At 36.0% G+C, this 25,484-nt stretch overlaps 1 protein-coding gene across 1 annotated transcript in view; it reads left to right on the top strand.

The window, feature by feature from the left end:
- The window catches only part of PRKX (protein kinase cAMP-dependent X-linked catalytic subunit), a 54,782-nt gene that overhangs the window by 18,678 nt on the left and 10,620 nt on the right, over positions 1–25,484 (top strand). The window contains exons 2-5 of the mRNA XM_071566410.1: positions 8,610–8,778; positions 11,089–11,352; positions 16,027–16,146; positions 22,065–22,160. Coding sequence (XP_071422511.1) covers positions 8,610–8,778; positions 11,089–11,352; positions 16,027–16,146; positions 22,065–22,160 — 649 coding nt within the window. The remainder of the gene's footprint in view (positions 1–8,609; positions 8,779–11,088; positions 11,353–16,026; positions 16,147–22,064; positions 22,161–25,484) is intronic.

Below are 25,484 nucleotides of genomic sequence, written 5' to 3' on the forward strand. Positions count from 1 at the left end.
ACATACAGGACGTAATATGTTTAGCTGTTGCAACCAACAATATTTCAAGTACCTGGACAGTAGTGTATCTTTTATAGAGGTGCTGCTTTAAACTTCTAAGACCTTAATGGCTGTTTTCTTTTAGTTGAAGTTACCTGAAAAGGGTTTCAGTCTGCTCTTGACTGAGACATGGCAATCTGTTTAGTTTGGGGAGGGGCTATGTTGTTTTGGAGGGACGGGTTTTTTTGGTGAAAAATCTCTAAATATCTCCATGCTGAATTTGAGTTAAGCAACTAGCCAAAATGCTTCCTGTAAACAGGGAAGCTGAAGGTGAAGATAGAAGTACTGATACAGGGTGAGAGAGAAAGCTTTAATGTTCTCTTGGGTAAAAACTTGGATTGATTGTGAGAATGGTACTTAAAAACTGAGCTCTTTTTTTTTCCAATATAAGATGTCCATGCATAGATTCTTATTTTTTCTTACCTTCTTTGGGAGAGGAAAAAAAAATCACTGGGAAACACTTCTATCACTTTAACTGAATAGAATAAGTGAAAAATTACATATTAGTGATTTACTGGAATTTATTATTTATGTGCTACCACAAGTACACTGAAAATTAGTCAGGCCCTTTTGGCGTAAACTGCTTCTGGGACATCCAATTCAAAATACTGAGTGTGGTACTAATCCCAACTCAAGAAGCAGGAGCTATGTAGTCACAACTCACACCCATTCACAGACACAAAAGCAAACAGTATCTGAAGGGAAAGCAGAATTCATCACTTTGGGTTGTATTGTAAAATGTGTCTGTCATAGCATTTTTTGAATTACATTTTTTAAACAATCAGTAGGGGTCTTGTAGCCTGAAATCTGGGATTTTATGATACCTAGAATAGGATTTTACTCATCTTGTTGATTTTCCTTCTCTTTGTCTGAGTCTGGTTTACTTTGTGACACATTTTGTTTCTGGTAATACCCTTGAATGAAACCCAGTAACTTTTAGTCTAAGTGTCCCATCAGTTTCTGTTACTTTTCATTATAAGGAAGTTGTTTCATAGTGGTTTTAAGCACTTAAAAATAATTAAAGCAGTTATAAAAGATTACTTTTGAGCACAAATTGATTTAGAGTATGAATTACTCTAAACTTGATGGGAATTTTGAGCACCAATTAATGGAGAGAAGGTGGCCAGATACAGTGTTTGTTTGTCTGGCTTTTGTTATTTGAGAAATCACTTTGGAAGAAACCAACAGATTAAAAATCCTTCTCTTTAAAATTTACGTTCCTCTCAGTTAATGTGTTTATTTTAACCTCTCCCTACCTGAAAGAAGCAATTCTGTCAGTAGGATTTGAATGAAATAACTTTTTAAAGTCCAGAGATGGTCTATCTTGCTGGTATAATTTCCAATTTACAGATTCTTTTCCAACTATTAAAACCTGACACTTTTTGATAATGCTTTGTGTAATGTAAATTCCAAACTACAGCACTTTGATTACCTGAAAATCTCATCTGATGAAAGAGAAAAATAGTGCTTTTTAGTGTTCTAGCTTGGCATTTGTTGCTAGCCTTACAGGTATTTGATTCTTAGCTTAATTGTTCTTGTCTTTGAAAACATAAAAGACCGAGGTTTTTTCTTTTCTTAAATGTGGCCAAGACAGATTGATACACTTAATGTCTAGCAGGTGTTTGGCATCATTTAAAATCTGCTTTTTCAACAGGCCTTCTTAATTTTGTTCAGCAAATAGTATAAAGCTTAGTTTCTAGGTGAAAAGGACCTTCCTCTTTAAAGGCTTGGATTTGAGCTGTTTTTATAAAAAAGCAGTTTTGCAATTGTGACCTATCTACACATGAAGTGCAGTATCTAAATACGTAAAAGTAGGAGTAATAATGACTTTGCAATGTGCTGTCTTCAGTAGGGAGGAAAAGCTTTGCATCTGGTCATGTGTTCATCTTCCTTCTATCAACGTGTCATGAGTTGCAGGTAGGGGAATGCGTAGTAAGAATGCAAAAAGTTGAAGAATCGAGTAGGGAAGTACCAGTTTTATGATATTTGTTCTGAAGATTGTGGATTTTAAAGTTTTGTGGTGGGAAATGCATTTAAATTCAGTGTTCTGAGAGTTGTTTAGAAATTGAATGGATTTAAAGCTATCATCACCAGCAGGCTGGTGACTTTCTGGTCTCATTTATTTATTGGTCCCTGGTACTTCAAAAGAAAGAAAGAAAGAATAAAGATAGAGGAGAAACTTCGAAGGATTCTGCTTATTTTTTTTTAAAGATACCCTGATATAATTTGTGAGTCAAAAAAACCAAAATCTGAGATTGTAAAGGAACTTGCATGATCAGTGTTCTGTTGATTGGTACTTTCTGGACATCAGAAACCTGTCTCTGAACTGTGTCCTTAGTTCATAGGGCTTGTAGTTCAGAAAAATTTAAGTGGATGGGTGAACAACAAGAGTTGTTGACACAATTTCTTGGTATTCCCTGGCATATTAAATTTTGTGTGAAGTTTAAAAGAGACTGTAACAAAAATGTAGTTTTTTTATGGGTGTGTTGTTTTAGACTCCTTGTATACCAAGTAAGAAGAAACATGAAAATATGGCAATCTTTGGAATCTTGAAAAAATTTTTCCAGCAGCCCCTTTGAGTTAAATGCTGTACTTTGAACGTGCATTGCTAGTATCTTTTTTATTTCAACTGAGCTGCAATAGCAAAGTAATGATACTGTACTTTAAATTGAAAAATTGATTGCCAAGGGATGAGTCTAATCCAAAACAACTAAGAGAAAACCATTGGTATGCCACTGGCACATTTTTGAAACAGGTAATCTGAAAAGTGATGATTTTGCCTGGAGTCTGGTGGGCATAGTTCTTGCTATCTACTATCTCACATTATTGCTAAGTTGAAGGACGTTTTCTGTATCCAAGGGATTCTTGGTGTAAGCTAAATCATAGCACAACAGATTAATAAGCATCGTAGAAGCAAGCTACTCTGGCAGAGCTGCACATGGTGAACACTGCACATGCACTTCTATTTTCTATGCTTTTAAGCTCTTTTAATCAGACTGTCTCTGATTTCAGTGCATATCTTTGAAGGATATGCAAAAGCTTTACAGAAATTGTGGTTTTACATTTCCTGCTTATATTCAGTAGTATGAGATGAGCAGTTCCAGGCAGAAAAAAGGCATCTTGTAAAACCTCTTCAAAATTTCATTATTTCTCTGATGTATTTTCCTGTCTCAGATCTGAACCCTCTAGAGTGATGCAGAACTATAAGACCAGTGGTCTGAGAGTTACAGTGAGCAATCCACAGCTGGCTTGGAGAACAGTGAAGACACTGAATTTGGCATTTTCAGTTGACATTAGTCAATGTGTTACACACATTACTAAAAAATGTGAACTTGGCTACAGTGATGTCCAAGATCATTATCCTCATTTTGAGTTGCCCCTGTTCATGTGCCAGCCATATCTTTTGTTGTAGAAGCCCACGGTTGTTTGTGCCTTGTGGTTTCCCTGCATCTCCCAAGTGTTAATCTTCTGATTTCCAGATTTGGATTCTCTTAGGGGTAGGCTGGTGTCCTTGCTGTGCCACTTCTTCCGTTTCTTTGTCAAGAATTATTGACAACCCCCATTTCCTAAGCTAGGCTGTTCAATTTCCATCCCAAAATGAGACAAAGTTTAAATGGCAGACAAATTTGACATTCAATAGTGAGATTGTAATGTGATACAATTCACTTAGTTCCTCTCTGATACTCAACTGAACTCTGTTGTGCTTGTGGCACACTAATATGTGTCACAGTAGGAAATGTTTCTCCTAACTGTAAATAAAAGCAAATGCGTCTGATGGCTTTTGTAGGCATCTGTTGAAGTCAGGACCAACCCTTTGGGGATTCAGAAAGCAGCCTCAGGGTTATAGATCTCACATGACCTAGTTTATTCTTCATTAAAACAGATGGTATCTATCTGAGCAAGGCAAACTTGGTTTTAAGAAAGAGCTGGGGATTAAAAGGATGGGAAGCTGGAACAGCTGGGCCTAATTAATGTGAGCAAATAAAAAGGCAAATTGAGCATTAAAGTAGTCACCTACATTAATAGCAAAGTAGTCACTACATGACTACTCACTCAGTTGTTTTAGCTGAGCAGAAGTTGCAGGATTGGTTTTCCTAGCATCAAAAGTATCTATAATTGCATCAGAAATGTTCCCACATTCTTTATTCTTTTCTACCAGGCTTCAAAGAGAGTAAAATCCTGGAAACTGGCTATGGTATTTTGGCATTAGGGAATCCAGCTTTTGTAAGACTGAAAATACCCTTTCTTGCATTTGATATTGAGCGCAAGCTGGTCCTCTGCAGTTTTTGGTCCTTTGTGTGTGTTTAACATGAGAAGGTTACCTAATGGAGAAGATTGCTGGCATTCCTTCAAGCTCTGCAACCACATGAAATATGCAATGGGATCCAAAAAATTTATTTTTCTGTTGTAAAAAGATTATACTGGATTAGTGGTTACCATTTTGCTTGTTTTATTCTGTTTCCCCATTTAGTCCTGAAAACCCTGAATTATGTTGTAAATAGCACAAGCACTCTTCACTTGCTTTTGTTACTGGTGGCCAGAAACCTTCACCTGCCATATGCCTTAGCAGGGAGAAGGGGCTTGCACAAATAAACTACAAATCTGCCTTTCAAACCTTCTAATAATAGCTGTTTTCATGAGCTATAATTTTCTCCTGTAGGTGTTTTTTTTGCTCTAAAACTCTAATAATATGTGCTATAATAAATAGACAGTAGGGTTAGGTGTATGATCCCAAGAGTCATCCAGAATGGTACAATATCGCTTAAGTTCCCTTGGTTTGAACCAAATATTAAATAAATTTCACTAAAATAATGTGCAAGTCTGTAAACAGTATATATTTCCTTTTGTTCTTAATGTGCAAGTATGAAATATTTCTATTTTAAGGTAATCCTAAGGAGTGTTTACTTATCTGTCACAAATGGTTGAATTTAGTTGGCTTGTTCAGCCGAGCTCTGAGGTAATCAACGAAAAAATTGATCACTCCCTTCACAAGGATTAACAAAAACTGTTCCATGAGTTTAGTGTCGCCTTGAAGGACAGAAGACAGTGGTGCTTTGATGGAAGACTGGTAACCCTGCCTTTTTTTGCTTTCAGAAACCTTGCCTCAAATGTATGCAGCTGGGCCTTCATCTTGCACACTGCCACTTCAGTGCTTCAGTCATTTTGTTTTCTTACTCTGAATCTGAGGAGCATTTCCACCTAGTCACAAGAAGATCTGTTTCTATAAAACAGTTAAATTTTCTTGACTGTGCTAAACAACCATCAGAACATCTTGTTGCAGCCTCCCACCTTGACTGTCATACAGTTCCTCCTGCTACTCCCCCAGTTGCAAGGAAGAAAATTTTTAAAATGTTTGCAGAAGTGGCTAAAAGTATGTGCAGGAGACCCAGACCAAAAGTTTGACATGAGATACTTGATTTATAGTCTTTTTTTGTATGCAAACTTTATCTGGTTGTTTAAAGATTTGCTAAGCATGAAAAAAAAAAGGTTTAACATTTTGTCCCATGGAAGGATGGATGGTGGGTGTATGTCTGGATACTGCCAGCTAATACAGGCCTAATGTGTTTTCTGAGAAGACTTGATGAGGAGGAAATTCGTATTATGACAGATGTCTGAAAACAAATGTTAGATGGCTTCTTAGTCTATATTGTGTTGTTATTTCCATAGTTGATTGTAATTGGCCAGAAGATGTTTGAAAAAAGACTGCCTGTGATCAGTTCAACAATAAAACTGGTTAGGGAGGTTCTGTGTTCTCGTCTGTCTGTGTGGTCTTCTGGTTTTCCCAGAGGCTCTCCAGATTAGGTGCTTGCCACAATTCTGTAATGCCCTGCCAGGCTTTGCTCTTCCTGGCAGAGACATTTTTAAAGAGGCCGTGTTTTCAAAGTTAGAACTATGACTAAGTAAGTCCCTGACATGTTCTTCTTTGAAAATGTATGGAACTTGTAATTTCTATTATTATTGCTGTTGTTATTTCTGAACAGCAGTATGTAAAGTTAGACCAATAGCATAAGGAGAAATAAAGCATTCTAAAATAAAAATTTCTAGGACAAGTAGAACAAGTCATGAAACATACAATCATTAGAGACTTAAGAGCAGTTAGATATGTGTTCACTTCTGACTTTCCTGTTGAATATGTCCGTGGAAGTGCTTTGTTCATACAAGTATCAAAATGCATGTAAAACCCACATTTGCTTAAGGGATTAAGACTATTAATTTCCCCGAATCCACATGTGAAAGTCTCAAAAATGAAGGATCATTTTTAGTTTCAGAGTGCAATATGACTGTATTCTTCACAGTGTTTTTACTCTGAATTTAATTTTCAGCACCTAATTCTGAAATCACCTGATTTAAGTTTTTTCCCCTGTTCATTCAATGTAGATGTATAATAAGTATTTAAAATAGCTTGAACAGATGCCTCTGCATGGAAGCTTTTGACATTGTTGGGGTTTTATTTTCTGGGTTTGGGGTTTTTTTGGTTTGTTTTTTTTTTTTTGGATGGGTTTTTTCTTTGCTGCAGAAGCCCATCCCTGAGCAAATAAGGTTGTTTACAGGTGTATAGTCATGTAATGTGACTACATTGTTAAAGCATTTAATTACGTGATAAATTTTCCAGGGTAACCTGATGGGTTACTTTGCTATAATAGCAGGTTTTTCCTAAGACCTGTATACAGTTTTCATGGTTAGAGAAAATGTAACTTGGGACAGGTGGGAACATAAAACTTCTTGGATAGAATCTTTGAGCTTGGACAATGGTAATCATTGATGTGTTTGTGTACTGAGAAGTTTTATCTTGAAAGCTGGCTTTGAAAACTGTTTTGGTAGTGAAGCTCCAACTTCCATAAAACTGGTTTGCTGGCATTGCTAGTTTGTAAAATGAGTATTTTGTTGTATTTTTTAGTAAATGCAATAGTCTTAAAAAATAGTACAAGTGACTGGAAAGAAAAACTTAAATAAAATGTGAATATTTCAGGTGAGTATACACTACAGAAAACAAATATTTGAAAAATAAATTCCCAAGTTTCTTGAACCTACCAAAGGCAAAAATTGTCTTTTCTCTTCTTCCCAAATAATAGTTTTAGAAGTTCATCTGTTGGTCTCTCCCCCCTACCTATCTCTCAAAAATCTGTTTCCTTTCACATACATACTCACCTCCCTGCACCCTGTTACACATCTTAGAAACTGTCTGGCAGTATAGATTGATTGTAACTGATCAACAAATCTGAAATGAATCGACATCCCAGTTAATAGTACTTTTAGTGGGTCTGTGGGCTGGCTTTCTAGAGCATGTGCAGGGAAAGGACAGATAATTAGCTCAGGTATAAGATTTTTACTTTTTTGGGGAGAGCATGACCAGGTTAGGCACTTGGTTTGAATGCCAAGCGTCCTTTATAGTGGCACATATTTCTGTCAAAGAATGGGACTGAAAGTGTCTGGTGTACTGCTGTAATGGAACCTACATGACATCGTTTAATGAGCAGAAAAACAATAAGCAACCACCCAATGAGCTGAAATGTGTGTTCCTATTCAAGTAACACTGCTGCACTACAAATAAAAGAAATAGTTCAGTTATGTTTGATTGTCTCGAGTGCAGTGGACTTAAAAGGAACTTTAATGACTACTGTATTGAATAGAGGAATGCCTAATATGTTATTTAAAAGTCAATATGTTTTTTTTTTAGTTTTACCTTTTTAAGAGTGAATGGGGAAAGTAATACAGTAACTACAAAAAAGGGTGCCAGAGAGCTACTGTTTCCAAGTGATATAATGCTGACACTTTGGAAGGGTCATCAACTTTTAAGTCTTTTTTCCCATTACTTCCTTTTCCTACTGAATCACTTCACCTCTGTCACATTTAAGGGAATAATCTCACCTAACTGGAGACTGGAGCTGTTTGCAGTCACTAAACCTTGGGAGATGACTTTTTTGGTGGTTGTTGTTGTCATCATGACTCTGTATTTTGTACTCTTTGTGTTAGGATCCTATTTCTACATTTTAAGCCTTGATTGATTTTTAACTACTTTGATGGAGAGTTAGTAGTGTTGAGGGATTATTAAATCCATTACAGTTGAACATTACATCATTGGTCAGTGCTAATATTTTATTCTTTTATTCCACATACTGTGAGTATAGTAAGCTGAATGCTACTTTTGAGTTTAGCCTGTCTCTCTACACAGAATCTAAATTAGTCTCTGACATTTAAGAGAGTATTTCCCAGCTTTTCTTCTGCATTTGGTAACAGTTTTGCTTTTTCCGTATTGGTTACATTTGGAACTTACATATTACATACCTATTTTTTTGTGTGCCTCTCCATTACCCTTTCTCCCTTCTTTCCAAGAAGTGCTTCCAGTATCTATATAAAGAGTTGCAGTATCACAATGCCATTATTTTTTATCATATCATCATCACTAAAAATTGAGAAATCTCAAGAATTCTGTGAAAACACATGGATATGTGAAAATATGAGTAAAACCAAAGCAAACTAACAGAAATTGAGTTCCTGTAGGTTTTAATTTATCAAATTATCTTTATTATTTTTGATTTGTACAGTAAGTTGATGTTTTTACTTTTCAGGCACAGGTACTTTTGGACGTGTTCATCTGGTGAAGGAAAAAATGGGCAAACGTTACTTTGCACTGAAGGTAATGAGCATTCCTGATGTCATTCGGCTGAAGCAAGAGCAACATGTGCACAATGAAAAGTCTGTCTTGAAAGAAGTCAACCACCCTTTTTTGATCAGATTGTAAGTTCCTGTATTTTTTTAATTCTTTAAACTCATACCTAAAGTGCTGTTATAGTATTCCAGAGTCTCATTTAAACTTCTTATGTACTTAACCAACATCAAGCATATAATTTCTATTACATAATCTAGACCAAAATAGATTTTGGACTAAAAATTTTTATTATAGAAAATATTTATTTATAAAAATATATATTATAGAAGAATGAAGAATTTAAAATCAAGATGCAGAATTTAAACATTCAAGTAGTAATTTATTTTAAGAATTTTTCTATCTCTTATTTTCCCACTGCAGAAGAGAAGTTTTCTTAAGAGAAGGGAAAGTATTAATGAAAAAGGATTTTCTTGTCAAAATGATTTCTAGAATGATTCTTCATGTGAGAAATGTGATGAAAGTATTTCTACTTGTATGTCTTGTAGGTATCTAGCTAAAGATATTATTAGATTCAAGTATCTACTTTGAAAAAACTTTTGTGAACTGTGCTTTTCCAAACTTCAGTTTTAAAGAGTTTAAATAACTGCAGCACTTCTTGGACTTTGATATTCCCATATTTGAGGTTGTTAAATGATGGAACCTATTGAGAAATGTGTTTTAAACACATTTCATGAAGAATACTTTTTTTAGTGGAATTACAGTAATTCTAATGATCTCAGTAATCCAGGTGTTAAAGAGGGAATCTGTCATACTTTTCAGTTCACAGCACCACAACACTTCTTGTGTGTATCTAAGCCCACATCTATTAATGGGATAACTAAAGCTCTGGATAATTGCAGATTTTATTTCCATTTATATTTTCTCATGCATGGATACAGGGCTACTGACCAAGATTCTTTTCACATTTACCTGCCTTAATCAGTTTTACATAAAATTAGACAAAATTAGCCTTAGTTAATCTCTAGCTGTAGGGAGTGCAGTCTTCTCCCAGGGCTAAAAAAGTATCAGAGGGAAAAGAAGCCGTCATCTGGAAGATGGAATGAACCCTGCATTAGGTGGCTTTTTCTCTGGTGTATTGTTAATTTTTCCAACAGCATGATGTTATTAGTTTCCACCTAGTGTTGAAAAATCCTCTGTGTGCCACAGTATCAGTAAGATGAGTTGTATAGTATGTGGAGTTTGAGATGCATGGAGGAAAGCAAGATGGAGAGGGTGAGTACATTTGGTTAGACTGATTGAAGTATGGATAGAAAACGGGGAACAGGATTTATATATCTGTGTACATGCATAAATTCTTTAAAAAAATAAACCCTACTAAAACCAACAAAAACCCCCCACCTAATTAGGTCTGTCAGGAAGAGTGAAAACAGAGAAACCTGTGTGTTAGTCAGTTGTGTAGCAGTTACTAGAAGCTTAAGTAACTTGTGTTCTGGTATCAATAAGTAGATAGGGATACAATATAGATAGGGATACAATTCTTTTATTGTAGAATTAAGGGTAGCTTTTTGTTTTATATGGTAGTGTTCTTCAGGATGTTACCAGATACTTTCTTCTGAAGTGTCAAATTACATATAGATGTGTGATATTTGAATTGTTTAATGTGGATAAAAGAAAAACAACTTAGTTTAGAAGAATGTGGGAGTGAAGATTCCTGTATTCTGTAATGAAGCATTTTAAAGTCACTTTAAAGTCATTTTCTTTATTCCTTTCCTGTTCTTTACTGCACCGTAATAATGACTGTACCACAATAATAGTTCTTAAATTAAAGGCAGTAGTCTGAGGAATAGAAGGTACTTGTTATTAGCTTAATTCTGAGGTACAGAAGTGAATCTTGTTTTGCTGTCATTTTTGCTTTCCTGTTGCTTTTGTAAAAGATACTGTACAAGAGCAGGCATTGTGATCTGATGCTTTAGCTGGAATTGTGTATTTCCAGGAAAGAAGGGGTAGGAGAGAAGGACAACTCTGTGACGTCTAGTTTTGAACATATTGTCATGAAAGTCTTCACAAAAGCAGGTTCTGCCCCATTCCTCCCCTGCCCCAATCACTTTGGCAATATTTGATTAAATAAATGCAAGGTGCGTAAGTATCATTGTATCAACTCAGTTACTTGGTGCTTAGTGGAGACCTATTTTATACAAATCAACAGTCTTACCAGTTAATTTTCTTTCTCATCCTCAACTATCTGTTTTACCTTGTAGGTTGTCAGCTACTTGAATGTCTGCTACATAATCCTGCTGGATTCTTGGGGATATTTGCAGACTGAGAATCAGAAATTATTTGCGTACGTGGTTGGGGCAACAGAGGCCATTTTACAGAGATTTACTTCTAAAGCAAATCAGAGACATAATTTCTTTATTCAATAAATTTTTTTATTACAGATTTTGGACCAACCATGATGAGCGTTTTTTATATATGTTAATGGAATATGTGCCAGGAGGAGAACTTTTCAGTTACCTGCGCAACATGGGGCGTTTCAACAACAGCACAGGACTGTTTTACTCTACGGAAATTATTTGTGCAATAGAATACCTGCACTCCAAAGAAATAGTTTACAGAGACTTAAAACCTGAAAATATATTACTAGACAAAGAAGGACATATCAAGCTTACCGACTTTGGATTTGCTAAAAAGCTGGTGGATAGGTAAGTGGGATTTTGTTACAGTAATTGCACTTTGCATGCTAAACAGTTGGAAGAAAAAATTTCATCTAACACTCCATATGGTTTAAACATGTCAAATCACTTAATATGAAGGAAACGATCATCTTGAAATGGCTGAGTGGAAACCAGTATTAGCCCTTAGGTCTAGCTAGGAGAAATACCACACGTAAGCAGCAGTAGCAAAAATTATTTTTTTTATGAGTGGTTTTGTGTATTGAAGTTTTCAGCAATCATCTTGTAAAAAGGTGAAAGTGATATGAGTAAATATTAAGATAGGTACATTAATCCTCCAAACATATTGAATGGCTAAATGTTCTATAACATGTTTCCTTCTGCTTTCCTTTTAGAGATTTTTGAAGTGTGAGCATAAAATTTTAAAACTGCATACTCTGTGTTCACTAGCCTGTTGCTAAAATTAAACTGCAAAAATCTAGATAGAAACAATAAGGCCAGCTTCAGCAGAACTGGATTTATTTAACTGTAACTTCTACATTACTGTCAGCCTTAATAGCATATATAAACTTTTTGATAATGTAGAGGTTTTTTCCCCACAGTTATTTCTCTCTTCTCTCTGTTTGGACTGCTCTTCCAAGATCATAGTGCATGTTCTTAAAAGGAAGCAAGAGCACTGAGATTTGAGAAAAGGGAGATAAAAACTAGCCTGTCATATCAGAAAGCAGTGTGACAAGGTTTGGTCTCATGCCCTTGAGCCATCTCTCGAGGTGGACGGTATTTGATTGTGTTGCATAGGTGCTCATCCTCTGTACTCATCTCTGTACCTGTTTGGTGCTGCTTTTCCAACAAGCGGTTCAGGGTGTGAGGATAATTCTACATCACCAATTTGAAAGGAGAGTGGATATGGGAGAGCTAGTCAGTCAATGGACCCTTACAAAGTAAAAGGTGAAAAATTAAGTCGTGTTATAGAGGTCATAAAAGCTGCTTTTTCATGAGTTACATGCACACAATGCTGAGTTGCCTTGGCACAGCATAGTAAGCAACTAGTGATAAGCTGGTTCTGTTCACCTTTAAGGTCTGCAAATCTGTTTGAAAACCATAAGGTTTTAATATCAACACATTTGGTTGAATTCACTTTCCACTGGCCAAGCAAATAGATGTCCCAGTGCTGACCTTTCCTTTTAATACTTTGTTTTTAAATCAAAATAACTTTTTGCAGAAAGAGGTAACAGTATTTCCATATAAGAAAGTAGGACAATGTCTTTATAAGATGTCTTCATGCAAATTCTCATGACTTTCTCATGACATGTAGATACTGCCACTTAGTGGTTATTTTTGATTTGGATTTCTGTGGCTTTAAGGCACAACAGAAGTAGCCCTTAGTTAAATATGGGGACAGTTCACATCAGAGAGTGTATTTTTCAACCTGGAAGATAAATTACTATGAGTAAATTTGTTCAAGTGTGATTTAGGACATGAAAGCAAGTTATCACTACTGGTTTTAATTCAGTTTTTGTTTTCCTATATTGTGTGAGTGGGGAAGTGAAGTTGATTAGTTTGTGTTGAATTGAATCATAGACCACTATGATAGTTTTATACTCATAGCTGATTTCCCTGTAAATGTGCAACAGGCAATATAAATACAGAACATAAAACTGGAAGGAGCAAGGACATTATCAGTTAGAGCACAGGTAGACCTATGCAAGTCTGCTTTGTTTTTTTTGTGTTACTGGTTTTATTAGAACTACATAGTAGTTCCAACAGTACACTGGGTGGTGCACAAGCTGAAGTCATTTTCACAACACTGGTTTTGTCACTGTACAACACAGAGTTGTCATCCATTTATGCACTAATGCACTCCAGTAGGTTCTTTTGTTCATGTCATAGGCTATTTAATCAAAAGTATAGGAGAAATTTTGTCATTTTTATGCACGACAAACACCTGTACACATGAATCTTACATGTATGTATGTGGGTATGTGTATAGATAGGTGCATGTTGTGTAAATAAAACATGAAGTGTTTATGTTTTTCGAACGTTGTGAGATAACCTGTCACTCAGGATCAGCAAATATGTTCATAGAAAGAAGACATGATGTGTAAATTAAAACATGGTCTACAGAAGACCTTTACTTAATTCGCAGTTTCCTACTTGCTTATATAAAAAGGTCTTTAACCTGTATGGTAATAAACACTCAGTTACATTGTCCCCAGCAAATTATGTAGGTCCTGAAAGTCATGGTCAATTTTTTTTTTCTTTTTTTTGTGTGTGTGTGTCTGTGTCTGTGTGTGTGTGTAAATGACGTTATTATAGGAGGAAAGCCTCCTCCTTCCCAAATACAGTAAAACTGTCAGGGTTTTTTTCATACAGCTGCTTAAATTTGGGAGAGGAAAAAAAAATTATTTTAAAAAAGAACAAAGCTTTGCAGTTTTTCTTAATTCCGCGGTGCTGATCTGGGCAACTGCTAGATGGCAGTAGTGTAAAGCAGCACTGAAAGTAAGAATTTTCTTCAGTATATTTGATTTGGAAAATAAGAGTTTATATTTTTTAGATAAATTTATGATAAAAATTAAAGATGTATTATTTACACTAATGAAGGTAGTTTCAAGAACCATGAACCACACTGGATGCACTGTGTCTAACGTTTTCTGACAGTTTAGCTGGAGTAATAGTAGCTTTCATCGTTGTAAAATCAGGCTTAAAGAAATTCAAGTCATAATTCTTCATTTAAAGCCTTGGCTGACTGTACAGCTCCTCTTCCTTTATCTTACTTATTTTTATGAATGTAGGCTAAGACTTAGAAAGAACAACCAAACAAAAGGAAAACAAGAAAAAACCTCCTAAAAGCCCTTTTTAAAATAATTTATAGAATCATAGAATATCCTGGGTTAGAAGGAACTCACCAGGATCATTGAGTCCAACTCTTGGCCCCGCACAGGACCATCCCCAAGAGTCTACACAACGTGCCTGAAAGTGTTGTCCAAGTGCTTCTTGAACTCTGTCATGCTTGGTACTGTGTCCTCTTCCTTGGGGACCCTGTTCCAATGCTCAGTCACTCTTAGGAAGTAAAACGTTCTCCTGATACCCAACCTCAGCCTCCTCTGACTCAGCTTCATGCTGTTTCATTGAACCCTGTCACTGGTCACCAGACTGAATATATCAGTACTTACCCCTCTGCTTCCCCTTATGAGGGCTGCAGTGAGATCTCCTCCATCTTCTCTTCTCCAGGCTGAACAAACCGAGTGACCTCATCAGTTCCTTGTAAGGCTTCCCCTTCAACCCTTCACCATCCTCATGACCCTCCTTTGGACACTAATAATGTCCTTTTTATATTGTGGTGCTCAAAACTGCACACAGTACTCAAGGTGAGGCCACACCAGCACAGAATAGGACAGGACAATCACCTCCCTGCAGTGTCAGAAAAGAAGTTGTTGAGTTAGTATTACCTCTAAATGAGATTGCTACTCTTCTTAATGCATTTGTTCAGGAGCATTTTACCAGTTTGACTGGAGAAGATTCTTCCTGCTCTCACAAATACTCAATTAAAGGGGTTTTTGGTGCAAGTTAAAAATCATGTGCAGTGACCATTTGTGACTATATTCTTTATCATATCTTACTAGAACTGTTTTTAAAATGTGATGTGCCATTATTTCATTTCCTCTTGAATTGGTGAGCACTTTTTCAAAGTTTCATCTTCTGACTTGGTATCGAAGAAGTATCAAAACAGAAGCACATTTTTTTCCCCAATGTAAACTTAAACCTAAGTCAAGGGAGTGAAGCCAGGCAAATTCTACATGGGCATTTTTATAAAGAGGAGTTCACGTTTCTGGATGAAATGGTTTCAGAATATTCATCTGTTCAAGGAGTAATATGGTGTTTGTAAACATAAACGCTTAGCTTTGATTTATTTAATGTCTTTAGGAAATTCAAAATATACATGTCAATTAGTTAGCAACATAGCATTGCTGTATCCTAACCTTGCCATAGAAAGATGTGGTTAAAGGTGACTTTAAAATATATCAAAAATAGTATTGCTTACATATCTCAGAGTTGCTTAGCTACACCTTGTAAGTATTTTAAATAACTAAAAATACAAAATGTTTTCCTTTTAAGGGGTGTTGTGGAAGTGACAACAGGTTAAATTTCAATACTATTTGCAAAACTTTACTTAGATTGAAATATGAATTTTTCTTTTGTGTGCAACTATTTGCTGATTTAGACTACTACTTTTTTAATTCCCTTCTTCCCTTTGTTTTTTCTCAACAAAAGTTCTTCCTTTTTCTGGAATAGGCCAATAAGCTTGTCTTCTGCTGGGTCTGTCAGAAGTAGTCCATGAACTCCCAGGGTCTGCAGTTCACAGGGTGAAAACCACTGTTAGTAATTTCAAAGCAACATACAGCCTTATGGATAGAATACCATACCATGAGATGGGAAACTCAGTGCATGGATATTTTCTGCAGCTAAGGAGTTTCTTAATTTCCAAAGACCTCTGTTACAGGAGAATTGGAGAGCATCATCAAAGCAGTCTGTTTAGATCTTGTAGAGGCCGTTCTTATTTCTCTGTTTCTATATCTAGTAAATACATTAGGTATATGTTGGGTTCATCTTGTGTGTTTGTTTTTTCCTATTACTGTTACTTCAGTTTAACTTCAATCTGGTTTTGTTGTTTTTGTGGATTTTTTTTTCTTCTTTTGCTCACAGAACGTGGACTCTGTGTGGCACTCCTGAGTACCTTGCACCAGAAGTTATACAAAGTAAAGGCCATGGAAGAGCTGTGGATTGGTGGGCACTAGGAATTCTTATATTTGAGATGTTGTCAGGGTAAGTGATAATTACTCTATCACAGCAATATTATGTGATACACTAATGCAGGATTCTTTACAATATTTGGATTATAAAATTTGGGCTAAATTTGTTATTGATACACCAGTTTAATTTCTGCCTTTGAAGAAAGGAATTGCAAAGCTGTAAAAAAGAACATATATCACTGTTGTTAAGGGAATGTTTTAGGGGTTTGTGTTTGTTGGTTTTGCTTTTTGTTTTGGTTTGGGGGGTTTGGTTTGATTTGGAGTTTTTGTGTCTTAAGACATTTTTTAAAAGCTGCTCTTTTTTTGTATGTTTGGAAAATTCAGGTTTTGTCAAAGTTTAGATTTTTTTCATAAAACCATTAATATTTAAAGGATAAAGAAGAGGACTACTTCTGTAATTAATTTCTAGCAGAGTGAAATAATATTTGCAGTGAGAGCTTGAGTCTGTAAAAATGCATAGTGGCAGGTAGGAAGGCTTTTAGTAATACACTTGTATGAGTAGTGAGCACTGGATTTCTTTACCACAAGGAAAAAAACAGGGAAAAGCTTTAAAGGTCAGTTTGCTCAAATCCGACTTTTGAAGTTTGGTAATTTACTTGATAGAGTTTCCAGAAGATATGAATTCAAACTGAAGAGTTTCTGGCATTAATATAATGAACCATTTATGACTTTTTAGTGTTAGTTATATAAATGCAATTGTCTTACTAATTTGCTCTGATTTCAAAAACAAAATACTGTTTTCAGTACAATGCATAACTGATTTAGGGAGAATCTGAAATTCTGCTTATGTATTAGACATGCAGATACATGTTTTTCCTTGGGTTTTTTTTGCCTTGGCTGAGTTGTTTGAATGTACTTGCAAATAAGAGTGGAACTTAATGGCAATTGGCTTTGCCGTGGTTGGTGCCAGAGAACAAATGCAGGTGAAAGCAAGGCCTTCAAAGGTTCTAAAGACACAGTATATTTAATCGTTTTGGTTTCATAGTTCTTAGAATTTCTTTCTGGTGTCTGGCTCAGTGTCCTCAGTGCCCCTATGTGTGTCAGGTTTCCTCTTGTGGCCTGTCATTCTAGATCTGCAGCCCTGTAGAGTGATCGGAACAAAAATATCCTTGCTTGGATTTATTCATTTTTTTCTCTAGGCAGAACTGTTAATTCAGAGTAACTTTGGTGACTCTTCCAGTGTTTGGACAAGCTCATCAGATGGCCTGATCAAGCAGTTCCCCTGATGGATGGATGATCACTTCAGAACTCTAATCCATTGATCTGAAGTCCAGCCAATAGCATCAAAACTTTATTGTAGGACAGCATTGCTGCCCACTGCTTGATTTCTTAATGTCCTGAAGGATTGCATATGCACTGACTTTGAATCTCAAGGCAATTTGTAGACAGAAAAGCATAAAAATGTGCAGTAGTTCTAGACTGACCCAGGCAGGCTTGGCTGATGGTCTAATACAAAGTCATTATTTATGTAGGCTGATTTGTGCAGAGTCCAGGCTTCACCTTTCTTCCATCTCCCTGTAAGGTAAGCAGCCCAAGCTGGTCAAGAGAAATCCTTCTCAGAGGGAATGAAAGGAACAAGCGATGCCCAGCAGGCTTGTTGCCACTAATGTTAGTCCTAGACAGCCGGAAGACTGTAGATAAAAGTGTCTAGTGCTGTAACATGAGCACAAGTGCTGCAGTCACCCAGCTGTAGTCTGAGTGAATTACCTTCTTGCCACAAATTTCAGTGGGACACTCTGGTCTGTGTGGTCTCAGTAAGTGGATATTGGGCCTTTTTTCTTTGTGTGCCTTACTTACATGTTGATAGTATTCTCTCTACTAAAGCAGCAATAGAAAGTTCTATTTTACACAGTTAACATACTGAGTACAGGTGATAATCAAACAAGATTTCTTTTCTGGAGAGACTGTCAAGACTGCAGGGTGCTGAAGTATGGCTGCTGTATGTTCTACTGAAGTATGACTGGTATACAGGCTTCATGAAGAGGGAGCAGCTGCAGTCACTCCTGTGTAGGATCTTTGTCATCACACTGTTTGGCTCAAGGGATGAGACCTGGATTCCAGTGATGGGGAGGGGCAGGAGGGGTAGCTTAACTGGAACACTTTGGCTGTAGAGACTTTTAACCAATAGATATAAATTACACTTTTCTAAAAGGCAGTTGAGGTCTTATATAGGCTGATTGACAGAGCAGCTGTCTGCTGCATGTGATTTTTCTCATGGTATTTTCTACAGTATTTGTGTAGACTTGCTGTTTATAATCGAATGCTGCTTTGGATAGGGACTCCATCCAACACTAAAAAACTAAAAGCAGCATTCAGTCATCATCTGAAGCTGGGCTAGGGACTCCATGCAAGCATGTTTGTTTGGGGTGTTTTTGTTTTGAGGTTTGGGGTTTTTTTTGGGGTGGGAATTTCTGTTTGTGGTTGGTTTTTTGTTTTGTTTTTTTTGGGGGGTGGGGTTTTTTGTTTGTGGCTAGTTTTTTGTTTTGGTTTTTTTGGGGTGGAAGTTGAGGTGGGGAGTGTAGATTGATACTACCTAGAATGTTTTTTATATGAGATAGAGCAGGGCAGGAATTATGGCTTGTATGTGTTCCCTTTAGGCAGGTAGGTTGTCAAACAGGGTGGATGTTTTTAGTGTTATATGAGCTTTTCACTTTTGTTGACGGTACTGTTTTAAACACCTTTCCTCACCAACAACTCAAGATGTGGCTTGGTATTTATACTATCAAGGCTTTTAATGCATAAATATTCTTATGTAACTTTATCCTTTGAAATTCGAAGAAGTTTTACGAAATACAAAATTTTTTGAAGGTGAATAAAACCTGACTTCAAGTTACTGTCTGCAAGTAAGTGAACTTAAGACATTTGGTAGTTATTTCCTGAAGTTAGTCTCTCTGAAACCCAAAAGCAATGAAAAGAACTGGTAGATGTGTGCGTAAGGAAATGGTCTCTCAAAAAACAAACAAACAAACCCACACTTTCCTGTTCTATGGTGTCTTATTTCCCTATTTTAATCTCTAGAGGCCCATGTAATTCTAGTTCTGCACATACTAGATTCAAGGCAAGGTCCCATTTAGGTTTAAGATAGTAAAATACAGGAAAGGGAAAGAACAGGGAGAAGCAAGGTTGGAGAAGAAATCTTTACAGAACACAAGTTCATAGAGTTATTCTAAACAAGATAGACAATCTGTCAATACAAAGAGTTTGGAAGATCCGTTTATGTTGAGTAAATGAGTTTTGTTAACATCTGCCATAGAGGAAAATATTCTTTTTATTTAACCTTAAATATGTTAGGTCATAATTGTGCTGTCATCAGATATGTGGCTAATTGAATTTGGTCTGTTAATGAAGGGTTTGTGTGTTTTGGGGTGTTTTTTGGACTGGTGATTGTATGTGATGTGCTGGTCTGTCATTTTAGGTATAAATGGTTCTTGTCTGCAGTTTCATATTCTCAGACCTGTGTGTTTTCTCTTGAGGTTTTACAAGTTCTGTTCTTCAGACTATCTGTTATCTTTGAGACTAATGTCAGTACCATTGTTTTGCATCAGTTAGCAAAAGGAATGGTTTGCAGCTGTTGTCCCATTTATGGAGATATTACTATTTAATATAGGTCCCTTTCAGTTGCTGGAAAAAAGGCAGCTGTTTGTATTTGTGTTATGTTGTGAAGACAGTCTAAAGCTCAAGGGGGGTTTTGTTGATTTATTAGGTAGCTTCCAGCACAGTACTTCTGTTGTTTTGTCTAAAACTGTGCTGTGTTGAAGAGAGACATTTAGAAGAAATGTCAAAATCAAGTTATTTGATTTGTCCCTAAGAAAACTATGTAATCTTTCAAAGCAGTTCTCATTTTGTATGCAGTTCAAATACACTTTAAGCAGTATTGCCATGAAATTATTGTATTGTGATTTAAATTTCTCTCAAGAGTTCTAGACATAGTAATTTTGGATTTTCAAAGTGGGAAAGCAAAGAGCAATTTAAACATGTAAATATGTAAAACATTACACACAATTTTTATTCTTCTTGATTTTACACCTCAGTAGTGTACAGTAATCTGTTTACTGCAGCTGGCACTTTTGTAATACATAGTCAAAAAGTCTAATTCTAATAGCTTTATGCATTTATAGATGGTAATATTTAATAACAAATAGAAAATTGAGTGTGCGGTTTGTCAGCTTGCTGTGGAAATTGTGAATGGCATTAATGTTACCTGATTAAAAAAGAAACTTTCTATGATAGTTTCTGTGGTGTGGAAAAATGTTGTGCATGTTAAATACCTATCACATTTTCCTTGTTCTTTACTGTCAAAGCAGGAATTTTTAATAATCCAAGTATTTTTCCTGAGATTGTGTTTTCTAGTTACCTGGAAAATAAATTTTCATAATGAAACTACTCTGACTTTCTGAACACCACCAAGAAATGTTCTTTAGTCTTTCCTTAACCAGATAGTTTTGTCATTATTTCAATGATTTGAAATAATTCAATGATTTGAACTATTACTTTATTTTACTATGAGTTAACAGACACCTTTACTTAACTATTCTAATGGAATTTGATTTTGTCCATAGCCAAATTTTAAACTATGTCAAAGAAACTGCTAATCCATTTGACCATCAACTGAATAATTAAGAAATCAGTACTTCTGAAAACATAATGGAAATAATGTATAATACTTTTTGTATTCTAAACTAGTTTGAGTACTGTAAAATTAAACAAAGAAGATGAAGTGAAGAAACTGTTTTCACCCTATTTGTGCTACCAGTGATTGCCAAAGTCACTAGCACTGTACTTGTGTGTGTATATATGTAGTTAAGTTCTCTAAGAAAGTAATTATAAAATGTTAAGGAGATGTGAAAATATTTTAAACATTGAGCTGTAATAGTGATTGGATGTTATTAATATAGTTGACACCAATAATCTGGTTTTTTTTTATTCTGTAGGCTTTTTGAGACAGAAACATGGTAAGAGGGATGCTTCAGTCATGTATGGAAGGCAAAGTGGGACTGAGATTAGTGAATGAGTGGTTCTTTATTCCATTCCCTTAGGAGGTTTCTTGTGCTAAATTTTAAAAACATGACTGACAGTCAGAAACATGTTGGCACTTGGCTGAGCTGCCTACACTGGCTGTACTGTTGCACGCTGGTGTACTCTGAGCCTCTTGCAGTGATCAGGGTAGTGTATTGTATTAGGAAAGAAAGCAGAACAGAACACTCTGATTTCTTACTGAAGCTGTATGGCAAGGAGCAATCTCTCTTTGCTCATAACTTCATGAAGAATTTTGTAGAAAATGTAATGTAGGATTTTAATTGCATCTTGATTTTTACTGATCGTCATGGGAACAATTATGAAATAAGTACTTTATCTGTCCCACATAGAAATGCAGCTACATTTTGAGAGTTCTGAACAGTCTTGTCACTTTCAAAAACCTTATCTAGCAAAACATATACTTGAATTCAAGAAGTACAATAAGTAACTCAACTGGACAATGTATTTATGTGAGGGTTCTTTAACAGTTTAGACAGAAGCTGTTGAATAAGGTTGTGCCTGGAGTTACAGGATAAGACCAAAAATGGTAATGCTCTTTTGGAAAGTGTACCCCTGGGGTTTACGGTTAAAGGCAAAGTATTTTTTACTTGTAAAACTGAAAATTTGTTTTATAAATTATATTTTTACTGAATTAATGTAATAATTTTTCTATTTTTTTGTTCTATTGTAATATTTAAATTTTAATTCTGCATTCAGTATGTTGTGTACAACAATGTTTACGGTTTTGCAATGGCAGCATTAAGTTATTCCTCAAGTTAGGATTTGATTCATGGTACCCTACCAAAAAGAACGATATAATCAACTGTTTCTGAGGCGAATTGCTATAACCTAATACTGCTTATGATTTTAAAAACTTCTTTTTCTAACCTCTAAAAATTTTCTGTATTAAAATAGGTTTCCTCCATTTTTCGATGACAATCCATTTGGTATATATCAGAAGATTCTTGCTGGCAAAATTGATTTCCCAAGGCATTTGGATTTATATGTAAAGTAAGTCCATAACTCCCAACGCTATATTTTATATTCTAAACACCTCCCAAGCACTGTTTTCAAAGGCTCTTCATAGAAGACAAGATACCAGATTCTGATTTTCTGAAATACCATTTAGGAAGATACTTTCAATTACATTTATATTCACAGTTCAAATAAACTTGGTAGACTTCAAACTGGTGATACAATTGTATGACAATATCCCACTCTTACTTTTCTGCATATTCTGGGATATTAACTGCTTTTCTACCTTGTACAAGACTCATTGATAGCAAGTTCCTGTAAGAAAGTAAAGAGGAGAAAGATGAGGAGATAATTAGACCAGAGGAAGTGCAATTCTAAACCTGAAGTTTCTTCTCAGAACCAGAAGTAATTGATTGGATGAGTGAGGACAGAAAGTTTTTCTTATATTCTTAGATGAATCATTCATGGTATTTTGCTGGTTACCTTAGAGAGGCACTTACTTTCTGCCACCAGTAGGTAAATAGATAAAATATTGTATGGCAAATCTAATGAAATCTGTCCAGCTAACTTCCTCTAAACTTTCATGAATTCTTTGGCAAAAATAATAATTTGAGAATGTTTGGGGATTTTTTAAGCTTCCATTGAATTATTGTGTGCACTGTAATCAAGCATGTCTGCATCAGCTTAAGCTGATTAGTGTCTCATATTTGTGTCTGTTTGTAACAGTTCTCCCTTACTATCTCAATGCTGTTTCCTGTTTAGTGTACTCTCATTGTTTGTTCTTCCTAACCCAGCTGGTCTTGGAAAGAAAACTAAGTATTTTGCATAGTATTCTGTGCACTGTGACCAGAAGATGAATACCTCAAATGAAGTTGTTATCACTTGCAACCGGTCTAACTTGGTGAAAGTATTTAAAAGTAGTGATACTGTTATTTTCTGTTTGTGCTCAAAATTCACAGACCAACACTGATTTCTACTGTCCAGAAGATGCCCAATGATACGTAGTTTTCTAGTTACGACAGTAAGCATGCATATGCAGGTTGTGCTCTTCAGTCTAGACATGACTGACAATTAATTGTAGGTTATATCAATCAAAACCATTGCTGATGCACTTCTTTCACAGCTTTTCTTATATGTTCATTTAGTATGTTCTTATCAGCTCATTCCCGTTAACCTCTTGCCTTTAAGGAGTCTCATGAGATTCTAGCTTGGGCTTCCCACCTTTTCACACGTTGGTTTTGGATGATCTCATCCATTTCTTAGAATCATAGAATGATTAAGGTTCAAAAAGGCCTCTGTGGTCATCGAGTCCAACCTTTAACCAAACACCAGTGTGTCAGCTAGACCGCAGTGCTAAGTGCCACATCCCCAGTTGTTTCTTGAACACTTCCAGGGATGGTGACTCCACTCCCTCCCTCGGCAGCCTGTTCCAATGCCTAACCACCCTTTCAGTGAAGAACTTCTTTCTGATGTCCGCCTTGAAACTCCCCTGGTGCAGCTTGAGGCATTGTCTTCTCATCCTATCACTATTTGCCTGGGAGAAGAGGCTGACCCCTTCTTAGCTACAACCTCCATTGAGGTAGTTGTAGAGAGTGATAAGGTCTCCTCTGAGCCTCCTTTTCCTCCAGGCTAAAGAATCCCAGCTCCTCAGCCACTCCTTGTAGGACTTGTACTGTTTGGACCCTTCACCACCAGCATCTTTGCCCTTCTCTGGACACACTCCAGCACCTCAATGTCTTCCATGTGGTGAGGGGCCCAGAACTGGACACAGTGCTTGAGGTACATCCTCAGCAGTGCCCAAGTGTAGAGGGACAACCACTTCCCTAGTCCTGCTGTCCACACTATTTTTGTGGCTTCACCTGTTTTCTACAGTGAGTTGTTAGCATAACGTACCTGTCTTGTTCCATCATTCTTTTAATGCACAGTGTGAAGAGTTGGATAGTCTTGGAACATCTCTACCTCTTTAGCTTAAAGCAAGTATCAAGATTATTTTGTCCTAAGAGGGCAGTCTGCTTCTCACCCATTTGCTTTCTCTCTCTTCTTCCTATAAATTGGCCTCTCAGCACGAAAGATGATTTTCTTGGGTTCTCCCACATCCAGACTATGTCTGAAGTATTAGTGCTATACAGTGTTTTTAAAAGTTGAACTTTAACTCTCTGTGTAACTCTGTTCTGAGGCATCAGAACTATTTTCTTTTTTCAACTTTGAGTAAACTTTTCTCCCTCGATATATGTACTACATAAACTTACTGGCTGACATTTTTCTATGTCCTGTTTACGTAAAGTTCTTGACACATTCGACTGTTAGTTTATACCTTTTCTGAAGAACAAATTCTGCCATGATGATGATAACCAATTATAAATTCCAAAAGACTTTGAGCAGAATTTTCTGTCATTCCCTTTCTGATAAAGCATAGGCATTAATTATGCATAACACATTTCTTTGGCCACTAATGAGTTTATGAGTTATTTCTTTATATTTCTTGGTTTTATTTTGGGGTTTTTTTAAACTTTTCTTTGCAAAGCCTATTTTGGAAAATTCCTAGCAAACATTACTGCTACAGCACTAATGATTATGGAGCACTAATGGTGTGGAGAGATCTTGATGTAGAATTTGATTCCCCAAATACATACAAAAAAATACCTATTGAATTGACTTTAACATGGTAGTTTTTAAGTTAATCTTTATAAACTATATAATAATGAAGAACTAAACCATCTTTTTTTTCAGTTTAATGTATATTTTTTCTGTCAAATGCAGCAAGTATCTTTAGCAACAGCATGATACCACTGTGCAAGCCTATCCCTTAACTGTTCTGTGATGACTTTTTGAAGCAAGCTAAGAGTGATCCGTGAAATATTTTCTTGTTATACAGGAGTAGGAAACTGTGATGTATCTTTGTCCGTAAACCCTGTGAATCAGTTTTTGGGTTTCTGAATTTCTTTTCAGTCCTGCTTCTGTTTTAAAATATGCTTATAATCATTCTTGTAGCCTCTTCTACAAGAAACAGTTGTCTTTGTGAAGAACTAGAAAGAGATACTTTTGCAAAGGTGACTGTAAAAGGAGTGGGTCACGTGATTGAATCTAATCCAAATATTGATTGTCTGGAATGATCAGGAAAGTTTTAAAAATTGCTTTCTGCATGGACTTTTTTATTCTTTTATCTGGCAATTGAATATTTTTCCAGTTGAATTTTAGAATTGTATTCCTGCCAAATACAGCAGCTTTTCGAACAGCCCAGCACATTCACTCAGTTCATATATTCTTTAAGCATACACTTTTGTGATTTCAAGGATAGGTGACACAATACTGTTTTGATTTTGGGGTAGGTGTTACGGATAGGGATGGAGAGAGGCAAAT

The sequence above is a fragment of the Pithys albifrons genome, chromosome 1, assembly GCF_047495875.1.
Source record: "Pithys albifrons albifrons isolate INPA30051 chromosome 1, PitAlb_v1, whole genome shotgun sequence".
Taxonomy (NCBI): domain Eukaryota; kingdom Metazoa; phylum Chordata; class Aves; order Passeriformes; family Thamnophilidae; genus Pithys; species Pithys albifrons.